This window comes from Haemorhous mexicanus, chromosome 29, assembly GCF_027477595.1.
Source record: "Haemorhous mexicanus isolate bHaeMex1 chromosome 29, bHaeMex1.pri, whole genome shotgun sequence".
NCBI classification, from domain to species: Eukaryota; Metazoa; Chordata; class Aves; order Passeriformes; family Fringillidae; genus Haemorhous; species Haemorhous mexicanus.
The window spans coordinates 1,948,932-1,962,974 of NC_082369.1; the positions used below are offsets into that span (position 1 = coordinate 1,948,932).

At 55.8% G+C, this 14,043-nt stretch overlaps 4 protein-coding genes across 4 annotated transcripts; 3 read left to right on the plus strand and 1 right to left on the minus strand.

Moving 5' to 3' along the window:
- Nucleotides 1-1,344: 1,344 nt before the first annotated feature.
- RPS28 (ribosomal protein S28) lies at nt 1,345-1,933 on the minus strand. Its single transcript, XM_059870163.1, has 3 exons — nt 1,794-1,933; nt 1,670-1,717; nt 1,345-1,595 (listed from the first exon to the last, which is right to left on the minus strand). The coding sequence occupies exons 1-3, from the start codon at nt 1,830-1,832 to the stop codon at nt 1,473-1,475; spliced, it is 210 nt and encodes a 69-aa protein (XP_059726146.1). The 5' UTR covers nt 1,833-1,933; the 3' UTR covers nt 1,345-1,472.
- NDUFA7 (NADH:ubiquinone oxidoreductase subunit A7) lies at nt 1,892-3,448 on the plus strand. Its single transcript, XM_059870162.1, has 4 exons — nt 1,892-2,015; nt 2,140-2,189; nt 2,278-2,427; nt 3,204-3,448. The coding sequence occupies exons 1-4, from the start codon at nt 1,965-1,967 to the stop codon at nt 3,298-3,300; spliced, it is 348 nt and encodes a 115-aa protein (XP_059726145.1). The 5' UTR covers nt 1,892-1,964; the 3' UTR covers nt 3,301-3,448.
- Nucleotides 3,449-4,041: 593 nt separating this feature from the next.
- CD320 (CD320 molecule) lies at nt 4,042-8,036 on the plus strand. The gene is made up of 5 exons (XM_059870161.1): nt 4,042-4,176; nt 4,352-4,561; nt 5,443-5,514; nt 5,869-6,018; nt 6,345-8,036. The coding sequence occupies exons 1-4, from the start codon at nt 4,086-4,088 to the stop codon at nt 6,012-6,014; spliced, it is 519 nt and encodes a 172-aa protein (XP_059726144.1). The 5' UTR covers nt 4,042-4,085; the 3' UTR covers nt 6,015-6,018; nt 6,345-8,036.
- A 1,807-nt stretch (nt 8,037-9,843) lies between these two features.
- On the plus strand, nt 9,844-13,423 carry LOC132339608 (potassium voltage-gated channel subfamily V member 2-like). The gene is made up of 2 exons (XM_059869948.1): nt 9,844-11,094; nt 12,471-13,423. Exons 1-2 carry the CDS (start codon nt 9,844-9,846, stop codon nt 12,735-12,737), a joined length of 1,518 nt encoding a protein of 505 aa, XP_059725931.1. The 3' UTR covers nt 12,738-13,423.
- Nucleotides 13,424-14,043: the final 620 nt, after the last annotated feature.

A 14,043-nucleotide genomic window follows, 5' to 3' on the forward strand; every position in this document is an offset into this window, starting at 1 on the left:
CCACCCCTGGTTCTCCGTGGTGCTGATATTACTGCATCCTTAAAGGGCAATCACCAGACCAAGTGTGAAGATGCAAATTGCCTCCCTCCTCAGGTGAAACAGGGACCAGGCTGACCCCACAGGGATATTCCAGAAGCTCTCTAAGCCACTCTGGCCCACTCACCCAGCACTGAGGGCTGTCAAGGGCCAGAGCAAACACTCTTGGGTCACTGATGAAGCTGAAGTGGGAGAATGAACAGCAGCCACAGAACTGAACTATGAGAGGACTTCTGGCACCCCCCAGTTCCGAGTTCTGCTGCATCATACGAGCCAGGGAGCAGAGCCTTGTGCTAATTCTCTGAAACTGAAACCCTCAAAGAATCACAAACTACATCAAGCAACAGCACAAACACAAGAGCTTTCTCCATGGCACAAACTCCTCACGTCATGTTGCCCATGAGCTGCCCAGGGCACAAATAAAACTGCCCAGGGCAGCAGGGACAAATCCCACAAACAGTCTAACATCAGCCCTACAACAATCCTCAGTGCCTGCTTCAGTTCAACATAATGCATATCTGTCCCAGCAGTGCTCTGCTCTTCTTTAGAATACCCAAATCCTCAGTCACACATGCCACTGAACTGCCTCAGTCAAGCTCAGGACTCTGGAGACAAAAACCACTCCCATCAGAGACCATACATGATAGGCTGCAGCTCTGACTGCCCAAACACACCACAAACCTGGACCACTCTATAAGCAGATAAAAAAGGACAATCCTTAAAAACCTGCCCTTGAGTTGTAAGGCTCATTCTAAACTTTTCAGCCCTACTTTTGATTTATGTAATATCCTAAAACCCATCCTGCTATCTGATTTTGTGGTGGAAGGGAAAGCCAAAGAAAGTGAGATGGAGTAGTCAACAGGGGTGACAAGCACTTGCTCTCTGTGGGTGACTGCGAGGAAGACAAGTAGGTATTATTTATGACAGCATTCACTGAGCAGTTTACTGAGAAAAGACAGACAGAAGCAGCAGGCTGTTGCTGTGAAAGCTGGTACCAAGCTTGACTTTTAACTTGTGATTTAATTCCACTGAGGTCCAGTAAGTTTCCAATGCCACTTCATCACATAAAGAAAACGGTTTACCAGGAAAATCAGGATTAAGGCTACTGTAATTAAAACAGAATTATTTTTGTTGTGGCAGGTCAATAAAGATGCAGTAACAGCGATACTACAATGGAGACACTATGTGTAACCCCAGTAACAAGAACGGCATGTTGCTACTGAACCCGAGGAAAGCGGCAGGTACTCAGGTGTGAGACAAACCAGAGTTGTCGGGTGGCGCTTGATGAATGAAACCCGGGCAAGGGGCTACTGGAAAAACCTTTTATTGCAGTGATCCGGCCGTCACGCTCCTCCCCACGCTCGCCCCAAGGCCGAACGAGCTGCGCCAGGCTCCATCCCCGACGGACGATCGGCAGCAGGGGGGCCGGGTCCAGCTCAGCGCAGCCGCCGGGCCTCGCGCTCCGACTCCAGCAGGGTGAGAACGTCGCCTTCACGCACCGGCCCCTTCACGTTGCGGATGATGGAGCGGCTCGTGTCGTCCATGAACTCCACACGCACCTGCGGGGCGGGCCCGCGTCAGCCTGGCCCGGCCCGGCCCGCGGCACCGCGCCCTCCCGGCCCCACCCGCTCACCTGAGTGCACTGCCCCTGAGAGCCGGTCCGGCCCAGCACCTTAGTGACCTGCGGGGGACAGAGTGGACAGTCAGCGCGGCGTCGCGACCCAGCGCGACCCCCTTCCCCCCGGCCCCGCACCCACCCTGGCCAGCTTGATAGGCTGCACGCGGCTCGTGTCCATGGCGGCTCCAGGGCGCTGAAAGGGGCGGCGAAACCCCGCGTCCCCTTATATATCTCCAAGTCTCGCGAGACCCAGTGTTCCGCGCGCGCACTCCCGGCGCCCCCCTCGCTCCTGCCCTTCACCGCGGCCAAGATGGCGACGGCAACTCGTCTGATCCAGCGGCTCCGCAACTTCCTGGCGGGGGTAAGAACAACCCTGGGCTCGGGGCTCCTCTGCCCCGCGGGACGCTGCGCTGCGCCTCCGGCTCTGCGGAGCCTCCGGCGCAGGGCGGCAGCTCCGCCTGAGCTGCTCCGGCCTTGCCTTGCAGCGGGATCTCCAGGCGAAGCTGCAGCTGCGCTACGAGGAGATCGCTAAGAGGTGCCGGGGCCGGGCCGGGCGGCAGGCGGGGCGCTGAGCCGCCCCCACCTCGGCCCCGCCGCTGACGCTCGGGTCGTTCTTTGCCTAGGACCCAGCCGCCTCCGCGGCTCCCGGTGGGCCCCAGCCACAAGCTCGCCGATAACTATTACTGCAGCCGGGACGGGCGCCGGGAGTCGCTGCCGCCCGTGGTGGTGGCGGCGGCGCAGAGAATCCTGCCCGCGGGCGCACAGTCCCGCAGGTAGGTCTGACGCGGGCGGAGCTGCGCCGCTGCTGCAGTGAAGCGGAGTCAGCCTTGTTCCTGATTTGTACCAGGAACACGAGAACGCTCCCAGCGGCAGTGGGAAGTTACCCAGATTGGTAGAAGAATGTGGAACTGATTATTTGAGTCTATATTTCCTTGCAAATAAGTGAGGCGGGAGGAAGTTGACTCTGCTTTGACAATACCCCACCTAGATCATCTGTGTCCAGCTCCGGAGTCTCCAAGAAGGGACCCGTTGCAACGAGTCCAAAGGAAACCACAAAGATACTCCGAGGGCTGGAGCCCCTCTGCTCTGGAGCCAGGCTGGGAGAGCAGAGCCCCTTGCAGGGCCTGAAGGGGCTCCAGGAGAGCTGGAGAGGGACTGGGGACAAGGCCTGGAGGGACAGGACCCAGGGAATGGCTTCCACTGCCAGAGGGCAGGGCTGGATGGGATATTGAGAATGAGGAATTGTTCCCTGAGGGGGTGGGCAGGCCCTGGCACAGGGTGCCCAGAGCAGCTGGGGCTGCCCCTGAATCCCTGGAAGTGTTCAAGGTTGGATGGAACTTGGAGCCACTTGGGATGGTGGAAGGTGTCCCTACCCAGGGTAGGGGCTAGGACGAGATGGGCTTTAAAGTCCCACTCAATCCAAACCATTCTGGGATTCTGATTAACAAACACCTCCAGCACTACTTTGCAGCTTGGACTTCTGATGAAATTCAAGTGTGATTTCTAGAGTGTTGCTAAAGCCTCTTCTCTCTTCCTTTCTCTACCCCAGTTCAGACCCTGCAGTGACAACAACAGGGAAGAAACCAGTGACACCCGGACCACCACTGAGGAAGTGGGAAATTTCCAGGGACGAGCCCTACTTGTGAGCAGGGAGCGAGCTGAGGCTGCTTGATGGGCACAGGTGGTTCCAGAGCAGCTCTGATGGGGAGGCTGTGCTAGATGTGGCTCCATGCTGCTGGAAGGTGCTGATGTCTGATTAATAAATGTATATAAAGCTGTGATTACTACCCCCCATTCTGTGTATTTTATTTGCTTTATTCAAGTTACTGCTGTTTAATACCAGTGTATTTGGTTGTTTGGAATAGTGACACAGGACAGGGGCATTTGTAACTGTAGTCAGTCAAGGAAGAGCAGAGCTGAGTAAAGCACAGCCTCACTCGCAGGGCTTCCCCCGGGTCCAGGTTCTGCGAGGAAAGTTCAGCAGCGTGGGGTAGTGGCCCCCCACCGCCAGTGCCGCTGTCCTGCCGTAACCGCACCCTGCTCGGTCCGGCAGGTCACTGCCGACCGCGGTGCTGAGGGATTTCCAGGGAGATGCGGGAGGGCCCGGCTGTTCCTGGAGCTGGGAAGGAGCTCGGCCGGCGCTGGCTGCAGAGCGGGCTAGCACGGGCCCGGCGCGGGGTCGGTCATTCCGGTGCTGCGGGAGGGCCGCTGGGCATGGGCGGCCCCTCCCCATCACGTGATCACGCCCCGAGGCCCCGCCCCGAAGGGCATGAGGGGGTGGGAGGGGCTTCCTCAAGGGCGCGCGCCCGCGCCCCGCCCTCGCGAGCACCCCATTGGTGGAAGTCGGGTTTGAGCGCACGCGCTTTTCCTGCACATTGCGTTTGTAGCGGCGCTGCGACCCCATCGAGCCCCTCCGGTGCGGCCCCGCGGCATGGCTGGGCCGCGACTGCTGCCGCCAGCGTTCCCGGTGCTGCTGCCGCTGCTGCTGGCACTGCCGGTGCTGCCTCTCCCTGCAGGCAACGGTGAGCTGGGGGAGCGGCCGGGCGGGCGGTGCCCATTGGTTCCCCGCGCACGCCCTTCGCTCTCATTGGTTGGAGCCCTCGTGTGCCCCGCGCGCGGGGTCCCCTCGTTGCGGGGCGTGGGGGGGGCTCTCCCCGCTGGGCCCCCCGCCTCCCCTCACGCTCTCGTTCCCCGCAGCCACCCCGTCCCGCTGCCGCCCGGACCAGTTCCAGTGCGCGCCTGGCGCCCTCTGCTTCCCCCAGGACTGGCGCTGCGACGGCCACCCCGACTGTGAGGACGGCGAGGACGAGTGGAGCTGCGGGACTGCGAACGCGGCGGAGCCGAGTCCCGGCGGCCTCGCGGTGACCCCGCCGAGGAGCTCGGCGGTGCCGCCCACCGGCAGCGCAGGTACGGGGCCCCGGGGTGCGGGTGGTGGCGGCAAGCCGGACCGAAGCCTTTGTTGCCCGCCGTCTCTGGCCGATCCGGGTAGCTGCGGTCACCTTGGGTCACTGTGAGTAGAGGAAGCGCTGTGGGGGACGCGATCCTTCAGCTTCCTTTGGAACAGCAATGACGCCCCTCAGGGCTCCCTCGGGAAAGGCCTCTGAAGTACATCCTTCCTTCTTCCAGAACATGTAATTCCCAGCAGCTGCTTCGAGAAGGCGCTGAAATCTCTCCACCTCCGAGCTCCTCTGATCTCTGGGGAATGGGCAGGCTGAAGGGAAGAGGATGAGGGGGAAATCTGGGCCATCAGGGCTGGCCAGGAGCTGCAGACACAGTGTCTGGGCTTGTGTCCGGCTGTGTCTGCACCCCAGTACTGTCGATACCAGAGCCATGGAGCATCCTTTGTCAGACCCATTGGCTGTCTGGGGTGCTTAGGAAGGCACTTCTGGCTTCCCTCACCCAGGGGTTTCCGAGGGTGTGGAGAGGAGGGGGATTACTGCAGGTGCGAGAGACTGGGTTTGGGTTTGATGTCTGCACCTGTTCAATTGGCAGGTGAGGTGAAGGGCTGCATTTTGGTTGTACCTGTGGCTGCTTGGTGCCACGAGAACAGGCTGCGATGCTGCAGTTCCAGCTCCAGATGGAAATTTCCCACCTTTCCCTGCTATGCATTTCCAGTAGAACATTTTTCCTCTAGAAGGGAAAGATAAGGTTTTGCTTAAATTGAAAAAAGCCTTTTGGTGCTCTTGAGGTGAGCTGGGAACTCAGCCAGGTGTAGATTGAAGACTGCTTTGAGTGCTGACCATAAAGTGAGTTGGAAGCCTCATGGACTTGTTTCTCTTTCCTCACAGAGCCTTCAGCTGCACCTGAGGCATCTGTGCCATCAAGGAGTCAAGGTTACACATGGACCTTGATTGTTGCAGGTATGTGAGACTCAAGAGTGCTGCACATGGTCTTGGACCTACCTACCTTGGGCTATAAATTGAGTATCCTGATGGGATCAATTCCAGACCTCTATCAGGAGCTGCTTTTCCTGCACTGGGAGGACTAAGGGAGGCCTGACACCACAGCTTAACTATTGTTCTGCCTTGGGTGTGTTGTGTCCTTGGAAAGGCCATTCCATACAATCTGGCACTAGCTTACCTCCTCTCTGTCTGTCCCTTGCCCTCAAGGGACACTGCTCATCTCTGCTTGTTGGCTCATGGTGTTGAGCATCAATGCCCTGTCCCAAGACCAGAGCAGTGAGTGGGTTTCTGCTTGTGCACTCTCCTCTCTAGGGCTCCTGATTATCCTGGTAGTGGCAAGTTCTGTTGCTGTGTGGGGTCTGTCCAAAGCAAAATGCAGATCTGACACCTCCAGTCTTGAAAAAGCCTCCAGGGAACAGCTGATGCCTGGCAAGGGCCAGAAAGGCTCCTTGCCCTGAAAGGGTAAGTGTTTTGCATCCCATGTGCTCCAAGTGCCTGAGGGAGAAATTCATTCTTGCCTTGTGTTTCTGGCTTCTAGAGATTTCCCCTGCAGGCAACGGTGAGCTGGGGGAGCGGCTCCTGATGCTTGCCAACCCAGGGGCATGGGGTTTTGGTCTGCAGCAGAACTCTCCCCTTTCCTCCCTGCTGCCAAGAACATGGAGCAGTTCTGCTGAGATACTGATCTTCTGGTGTGGGACTTTTTCCTCCACTTTGCATAAATTGAAGTCAAACTAGGTTTCTTCCCAAAGGACTGTCAATAACCATGTGTTTTTCTGGCTTTGTAACAGGGATCCTTATCCCAAGGTGATAAGGTGAGACTAGCCTGGTCTGTCTCCTGCTCACCATAGAGCCTGACTGAATTGGACATCAGCTCTCAAATCTGGGTTGTTACACTGGAATACGAAGAGGACGCTCCCTTTGTAAATGGGTCTTAGATTGTAGGACTGCCTTGCCTCCAGAAATAGCACAGGACCTTCCTTGGCACTGTTACATCAGCCCTCCCAAAGGTGGGAGAAGTGCCTTCATTGTTCTGCATGACAGTCGTTCCTGCTGATGTCCACCACTGTGGCCTTGTACTCCATGTTTTTCTCCTTGAAATGCCAGGTGCTGTTCAACTATCTCCTTCCACTTCCAGCCAAGAGCCTTTTTTCATCTGTCCCATTCTTCCCCCTGGATTTTGTCAGGGAACGGGAGCTTTCTCGCCTATTTCCAAAGGCACTCACTGGCTGCACAGGTCAAATACTCCATGTTTGCACTACTGTTTGATGCTGCTCAGTCCCATGCACGAGAGGCTTTTACTGACAGTGCCACTGTGAGGGTGACAGTTGCTCTGGCTTTGCTGTGCAGTCACCTGAGCCCGTGTGGGGCAAGGAGCTCCTCAGCCCTGGGCCAGCAGCTCCTTTCACACTCCCTTCCACAACATCTCCATTCTTGGCAGACCTGCTCTGCCCACCCCAATGCTGAATGCTGCACGGGGCTCCTCTTAACACTCTTAATGGCATCTTCCTTAAAACTGTTCTGACATTAGTGGTGTCCCTCGAGGGTCCACAATGGGAGCAGTGCTATTCTGTGTTTTCATCAGTGTGTAGAGTGAGATCAGGTGGACTCTCAGCCAGTCTGAGGATGAGACCAGGCTGAGGAGTGCAGCTGCGGAGGGGGATGTCATCCAGAGGGACCTTCAGGCCCACAGGAACCTCATGAACTTTGATAAGGTCCTGCACTTTTGTTAGGGCAAACCCTGGAGAAGAGATGGCTCCAGGGAGCCCTGTTGTGTCTTGTCCATGTCTAAAGAGGGATTGTAAGAAAGAGGGAGAGGGGCTTTTCACCAAGACCTGTAAAGACAAGGGGCAACAGGTACAAACTAACAGAGGGTGGGCTTAGGTAGGACATGAAGGAGGGTTTTATGGTGAGGCCCTGGCTCAGGTTGACAAGAGCAGCAGCCACTGCCTCATCCCTGGCACCAAGCTGGACAGGGCTCTGAGCATCTTGGTCTAGTGGAGGTGTCCCTGGAAATAAGTCATGTATTTGGCCAGGGCTCCACGTGCCACACAGAGAGTGTCTGACCCAAGGACTGAGTGCTATGTACTCTCAGAACTGACTGTGCAGGGGCAGATTAGTGCCCAGTGCCTCTGGTTCAGCGATGGCCACGTGCACCTTGCACAAGTGATCACTAAGTGCGCCAAGCTGCTGCCTTGGCTGCTGACCTGTGTGCCTTGAAGGTGGGAACTTGGCTTGCCAAGCAGACACCAGTCATCAGCCTTGGAGTAGGAGTCTTCCACTCCTGGATAGCTTGTGAGTGCTGCCATACCCCACGGGAGTAACTTCTATATGTGGTATGGAGTCCTGAGTTATTCCAGGGCTGCTATTTTTAGTACCAAGGAGTCATTTGCAAGGGCACACACAACCTTTTGTTTCCTTAGGGACTGACAGAGATAGCTGTGGTGACTGACACAGGAGAATAAAGAATGTGAAATTAACAAGTTCTGGAGGTTTTTTTTTTCCTGAATATGTGCATTTGCATGGATTCTGTATTTGGGAGGCCAGGGGCTGCATGACCTTTGGATTGTCACATCCTGGGAAAGAGGACTTGAGGTGGGTGGGCTGGCATGGGGTGCTGTGGGGAAGCCAGTGCTGCTGTGCGTGCCAGGGACAGATGTGACTCCAGCACACACCAGCTGTAGCAGAGAAAATGAAATATGGGAACAAAGCAAACAGAGAGGGTGGGGACAGGAAGAACAGATGCCGCAGTAGCACCTCTGCTGCTACTGCTGAACCATGGACAAGTGGGGAGCTCAGCCAAAAACAAGGTGGAAAAAAATGCCTGAACTTGTCCCTTCTTTACCAGAGCAGAACACAAAGTGGGGAGCACTACGGGGCAGGAGCGGTTCCAGGAGTCCTGGCAGGACAGGGCTGAGCTGGGGCCAGTTGAAGCACTGGTGCTGGCAGGGCCATGTGGCCGAGGTCAGCTGTCGCCAGCTGGTCCCAGATCGTGCTCTGAGCTGCAGCTGCCGAGCCAAGCCCGGCTGTTCTATGGTACAAGGCGGAATGCTTCCTCCCTGCGATGGGGAGTGAGGCCCTGGGGCAAACTCACAAGACATTGCAGGTTTTGCTTTCAGCTCCCTGAGCTGAGTGCTTCAGGGTTGAAAGAAACACATTTTATGGATTTTGTGCCAGAACTCGGGCCTGTGTTTCTGACAGCAATTTCCCTTCCTCTATCTGGTGCTGGAATTGTTTTTGTTGTTCTAATCCCCAGGCTCAGAGACTTCAATTGTAGTGGAGCCTGAGCCGTTTTTTAGGCCAGGAGCATCTTTGTGCTCCATGTCTCTGTATTTAATTAGACCAGTTCATGGAGATCAATGTGATGTTTTACATGTTGAAGTAGGATCATGTTCCAGGATAAGACCTCAAAGATCAGCCTGTTTAATTTTGGTTCCTCTTTTACTTGCAAATCCAAAGGATTATTTCCTCCTTTTCAGTTCCAATATTTCAGAGGAACTTCTACTGTCTACTTGCATTTCCAGTGTCCTGTTCTGTCCCTACCTGGGTGAGTTGTGGGGCTGAAGGCTAATGTGACAGCACAGGGCAGGGGCATAGGGGCAGCTTGTCCCTCAGGGGATCTTCTTGGACACTGTGGAGGTGGAGGTGGTGCCTTCACCTCATTCCGTCTAAATCTGCACTATGGGACTCAAGGGGTGAGCTGAGAGGTCATGACCATCTCCCTTGCCTGGCTGTGACAGCTGACAGCCAGGGCAGCTACATTAGCCTTTAACAAAGGGCTGGTGCCAAGAGCAGCATCTGGTGTGGGGATACAAAGCCAGTACAAATCCTGCGTGTCTGCACCTTCCTGTCCCATCGGCAGAGGGTAAATTGAGGCAAGTTTGTGCTGTATCCAGTTTGCTGTCATGAATGTCCTTCCAGGAATCATCATCCAGCAAATGCAAACAGCTAATAAGAACAAAATAAGGGAAAAGAGAAGTGCAAAGCTAGAAATAGTTCCTTACATAAAGGACTAGTGCCTCAATCTCATTAGCGTCTTAAGGAGCGGGCACTTGGCTGCTTCCGACTGCTACGATGCAAACCCCAATCTGATCAGCAATCGGCTTTGGGACCCTGGCAGGTGCCACGTGACACTGGGACACATCTGTGTCCCTCGGGCAGCCACTCCACTGCCCCAAGCTTGCAGCACTCATCCCAGTCATCATGTGGCCAGTGGGAGCGTTCCCATGAAGCCAGAGCTGCTGTCCTGTGGCTGGTAACAGGAGTCACCACTTTGGGAGGCTGGGCACCATGAGGCAGCAGCAGGGCAGGCGCGCGAGTCTCTCGGCCAGCCTGAAGATAGGGGATCACCGGGGCCGCTGCCGGACCCCGGAGGAAGAGGAATCTTACATTCCATTTGCACAGGATAGCCTGGTAAGGCAATGGAACTCCATGCAGAATGTGGCAGATGGTAACCAGGAGAAGAGCCAGACTCCCATCCAAAGGAACAAGTATCTGCTCAACATTAATGTGGGTGGCAAATTGTTCCAGATAGCTTACAAGGTACTCGCCCAGTATCCCATCACCCGGCTTGGGAAGCTGGCACTCTATACCGACCCTGTGAAGAAGCTGCAGCTCTGTGATGATTACCTGGTGCAGAAGAATGAGTACTTCTTTGATAGAGATCCTTCCATTTTCCACTACATCTTCCACTTCTACCGCAGTGGGGTCCTGTGGGTGATGGATGAGATGTGCCCCAGTAACTTTGTGGAGGAAATTGAGTACTGGGGAATCCATTTGAAATACTCCCAACGCTGCTGCCGGATCCTGTTAGAGGAAAAGCGAGATGAACTCAGTGAGTACCTGAAAATAGAGAAGGAACTGGAGGCAGAACTAGAGCCCCTGGAGTCAGGGACGCAGTTTGATGGCAAGTTTCTGGGTCAGTTTCGGAAGATGGTTTGGAACCTCATTGAGAACCCGTACTCTTCCGTCCCAGCCAAGATCATCGCTGTCATGTCGAGCTTCTTTGTGCTTATCTCCATTGTGGGCATGACACTGAGCACAGTGGAGGAGATGAAAAACAAGACAGGGAAAATGTGGATGGAGCAGATGGAGATGATCTGTGCCATCTTCTTCACCTCTGAATACCTCATGCGGCTCATATCCTCCTCCAGCTTCAAGAACTTTCTGCGGGCAGCGTTTAATGCTATAGATCTGGTGGCCATCCTGCCCTTCTACATCCAGATCCTCTTTGAAAATCTGGATGATGGAGACATGCAATACCATGAGGAGCTGCACAAGGTGGAGAATATGAGCAAGCTGGGCAAAGTCCTCAAGCTCATCAAGCTCATGAGGATCTTCCGCATCCTCAAGCTAGCACGTCACTCCACTGGCCTCCGGGCCTTCAGCTTCACCATGCGCCAGTGCTACCAGCAGGTTTGCTGCCTCCTCCTCTTCATTGCCATGGGGGTCTTCACCTTCTCTGCTCTCATACACTCGGTGGAACATGATGTCCCTGGCACTGACTTCACCAGTATCCCCTGCGCGTGGTGGTGGGCAGCGGTAAGGTGTGAGCAGCTTCTTGCAGAGGAGGGTGGGGGAGGCTCTGTGGGTAGGCGCTGCCCCCATGCTCAGGGGATTCACCACTGCTGCTGGGCAGGAGGCAGGAAGGGCCCAGCCTTCCCACCAGCTCAGTAATGGCAGAAGTGCCCTGCGTGCTCTGAGAAAAGGAGTCAGAGGTTTGGACTGAGCCCAGAGGCTCAGAAGCTGGTGCTGGGGTGGGATGGTGGGACAGAGGTGGTGGCTTGGGAACCTCCAGGCCTGAGTTGAACAAGTGGGATGTGACTCAGCTTTATCTGTCATGGGACCCAAGTGTTGAGTGGATGCAGCCTGTGAGTATGGGCACAGCCACCCTGGACAGCCTAAGGGCCTGGGCAGCATTGCAGCCCTGCTGAACTCGATGGGCACAAGAGCTTGTGGGTCTGAGATGGGGAAACTATAGCCACACTGTGCCTATGGCTGCATGTGGCACCCACAGTCACACTGTGCCTCGGCCCCTGTCATGAGAGTGGACACAGACTGGGATGTGCTGCCCATTCACCGCCATGCTTGTGGCAGGAGCCGGCAGCTCCACAGAGCTGAGCACTGTAATAAACCTGGCATTACCTCCAAGATGGGGAGCAGCTAAAGCACTTGAGAGTCACAGGCTATGAGGACATATTGATTTACAGATTAAATGATCCCACAGATCACTTCTGCTCTTATAATCCCCTTTAGCCACTGAAGGCTATTTGCTTCAAATTCATCCTTCCTCGAGGAAGGGCAAAATCACTCAGCAACATCAGCAAGTTCAAGCATTTCAACATCCCAGGCTGAGCCTTTCCCTGGGAGCACAGCTCCCTGCCAAGCTCACAACTCTCTGGCCTCAGATCTCACCCTAGCTCTGCTCCCCATTTACTAAACATAGTTCATTCCCAGGCAATGCTTCTGTTTCCCCTGGAGGGAGGCTCCAGGAAGCTTTGTTTGTCTGGGGCCAGGCAGCTCACAGCCAGGAAGCTCTGGAGCCACGGCTCTGAGGGGGAAGGAAGCTCCTGCAGATGCTGACTGCTGGGGAAGGCTCAGCTCAAGGGTGTCCAGTTGCCTTTGAAGAGACACACACAAAAGCAGTGAGGGAGCAGAGTGTGGCCTCTATCTAATCTATGTTTCATGGGCTCAGACAGCCCTTTCCTTCATCTCTCCAGGCCTGGACAGTGGAGCCCTGGCCATGCAGGTTCTGGAGGGTTCAGCTCAGCTGGCTGCCATCAGGGTCAGGGTCTGGCACTGGTCACAGGGGACAGGCAGCTCCACAGAGGGGCAGGAGGCAGTGAGTTCCAGCACCAGCCGGTGGGGTCTGCTGGGCTTGTTCCCGTGGGATTTTATCCTTTTCTGTCCCTGCACAGGTCAGCCTCTCCACTGTGGGCTACGGAGACACTGTGCCTGACACAATACTTGGCAGGATGGTGGCATTTGTCTGCATCTCCTTCGGCATCATCCTCAATGGAATGCCCATCTCCATCCTCTACAACAAATTTTCTGACTACTATGCCAAGCTGAAGGCCCATGAGATGAGCCAGTCTCTTCAGCTTTCCAGGAGGATCCAACTGAAGGAGCGAGTCCTGCGGAAGTTCTCAGAGTGCTGGAGAGCTGACCCCCGCTATTACCGCTGACCACAGGCTCCCCATCCCCCAGACATCCTCCCTGGCCATCCTCCCTGTAGGTCCTGTCCCCCAGGGAGGCTTCTTTCCTGGCCATCCTCCCTGTAGGTCCTGTCCCCCAGGGAGGCTCCGAGCTATGGGCAGAGTCACAACAGCGCTGGGGCTCTGCTGCTGCACAGGGGCTGCTCCCAGCTGGGACCTCTCTCACTGCTGCTGCTGGACAATGGTGTCCCACAGGGCAGTCAGTCAGGGTGTATGGCCAGGGCAGGATGTTTGTCTGCCCTGGGCTGAGGCAGGGGGCACCCTGACATCACAGGGAGTGAGGATGGGACTCAACCGTCACCTGTGTGAGCCAGGTAGCCCAGGGTGACTCGTGCAGGTGCTGCTCTGCTCCCCACTGAGTGGGACACACACAGGCTCCCCCTGCCCAGGGCCCTGTGACTCCCTCCCAGCCAAGCAGCCCAGGCCTAGTCCAGTGTGGGGATTTGGGTGAAGGCCCAGAGGAAAGGCTTACAGCCATGCATCCTTCCAGCCAAATCTGCTCTTCTTCCCACTGCCCTAGACTTTGGGTCCTGACTTGGGGTGCTGCTGTGATGGGACCCAGAGGCACTATGGGCATACAGAGCTTGTAGCCAGAGCATCCCCAGGAACAGGATTTAGTAAACCAGGCCCAAACTTTCGCTGTCATGGATTCTTGTCCAGCCACTGTGTGTGATTTAGTAAACTGATCATCATTTGGGGTGAGGAGGGGACATCTCCCCAGGACTCACAAGTCCATCAGTGCAAGGACAGGGCTCTCAGGGATGCAGATGAGCCTGTCTATACATTAGTTATGGAATGAGGTGCCGGGGTGCATTGGAACTGGAGCTGGGATGTGCATATGATCAGGACACACCAGTTGGCTCTGCCCTGCATTCACATCATGGGAGGCAGTGGGGAACATGTCTGGGGGGCACAGGGCAAGGATTTGCCCTCCAGTGTGGGACCATGTCCAGTGAAAGGGCCTCCTGAAGGAATATACCTTTCCCTTGCGTGAGATGGAGAGAGGGACCTCAGGTTGCAGGGAGGTTTGGCATGGGGAAGGGCCAAGATCTGCTGGTGCTGCTTCCAGGTGAGCAGGGGGAAGAAACTGGTGCCAGCCAGGCCAGGGTACAATTCACTCACTAGTGAACTGCAGATGCAGAGGTGCCAGGGGACTCCTGGTGTCAGCCTGGGACTGTGGCTAAGCTGCTGATGTTGGAAACTTGGAAAGAGACTTGGAGGAGCTGAGTGCTCTGGCAGGGACAGGCACACTCCTACAGAGAGCTGGACTGCAGGG

What these genes read in the sequence shown, in the direction of transcription:
- RPS28 (XM_059870163.1), bottom strand. Translation starts at nt 1,832, where the DNA reads ATGGACACGAGCCGCGTGCAGCCTATCAAGCTGGCCAGG. An exon ending in AGCCTATCAAGCTGGCCAGG is followed by an intron (nt 1,718 to 1,793) that starts GTGGGTGCGGGG and finishes TGTCCCCCGCAG; the next exon opens with GTCACTAAGGTGCTGGGCCG. An exon ending in CTCAGGGGCAGTGCACTCAG is followed by an intron (nt 1,596 to 1,669) that starts GTGAGCGGGTGG and finishes CCCGCCCCGCAG; the next exon opens with GTGCGTGTGGAGTTCATGGA.
- CD320 (XM_059870161.1), top strand. Translation starts at nt 4,086, where the DNA reads ATGGCTGGGCCGCGACTGCTGCCGCCAGCGTTCCCGGTGCTGCTGCCG. An exon ending in GCCGCCCACCGGCAGCGCAG is followed by an intron (nt 4,562 to 5,442) that starts GTACGGGGCCCC and finishes CTTTCCTCACAG; the next exon opens with AGCCTTCAGCTGCACCTGAG. An exon ending in ATGGACCTTGATTGTTGCAG is followed by an intron (nt 5,515 to 5,868) that starts GTATGTGAGACT and finishes TCTCCTCTCTAG; the next exon opens with GGCTCCTGATTATCCTGGTA.
- NDUFA7 (XM_059870162.1), top strand. Translation starts at nt 1,965, where the DNA reads ATGGCGACGGCAACTCGTCTGATCCAGCGGCTCCGCAACTTCCTGGCG. An exon ending in TCCGCAACTTCCTGGCGGGG is followed by an intron (nt 2,016 to 2,139) that starts GTAAGAACAACC and finishes CTTGCCTTGCAG; the next exon opens with CGGGATCTCCAGGCGAAGCT. An exon ending in TACGAGGAGATCGCTAAGAG is followed by an intron (nt 2,190 to 2,277) that starts GTGCCGGGGCCG and finishes TTCTTTGCCTAG; the next exon opens with GACCCAGCCGCCTCCGCGGC.
- LOC132339608 (XM_059869948.1), top strand. Translation starts at nt 9,844, where the DNA reads ATGAGGCAGCAGCAGGGCAGGCGCGCGAGTCTCTCGGCCAGCCTGAAG. An exon ending in GCGCGTGGTGGTGGGCAGCG is followed by an intron (nt 11,095 to 12,470) that starts GTAAGGTGTGAG and finishes GTCCCTGCACAG; the next exon opens with GTCAGCCTCTCCACTGTGGG.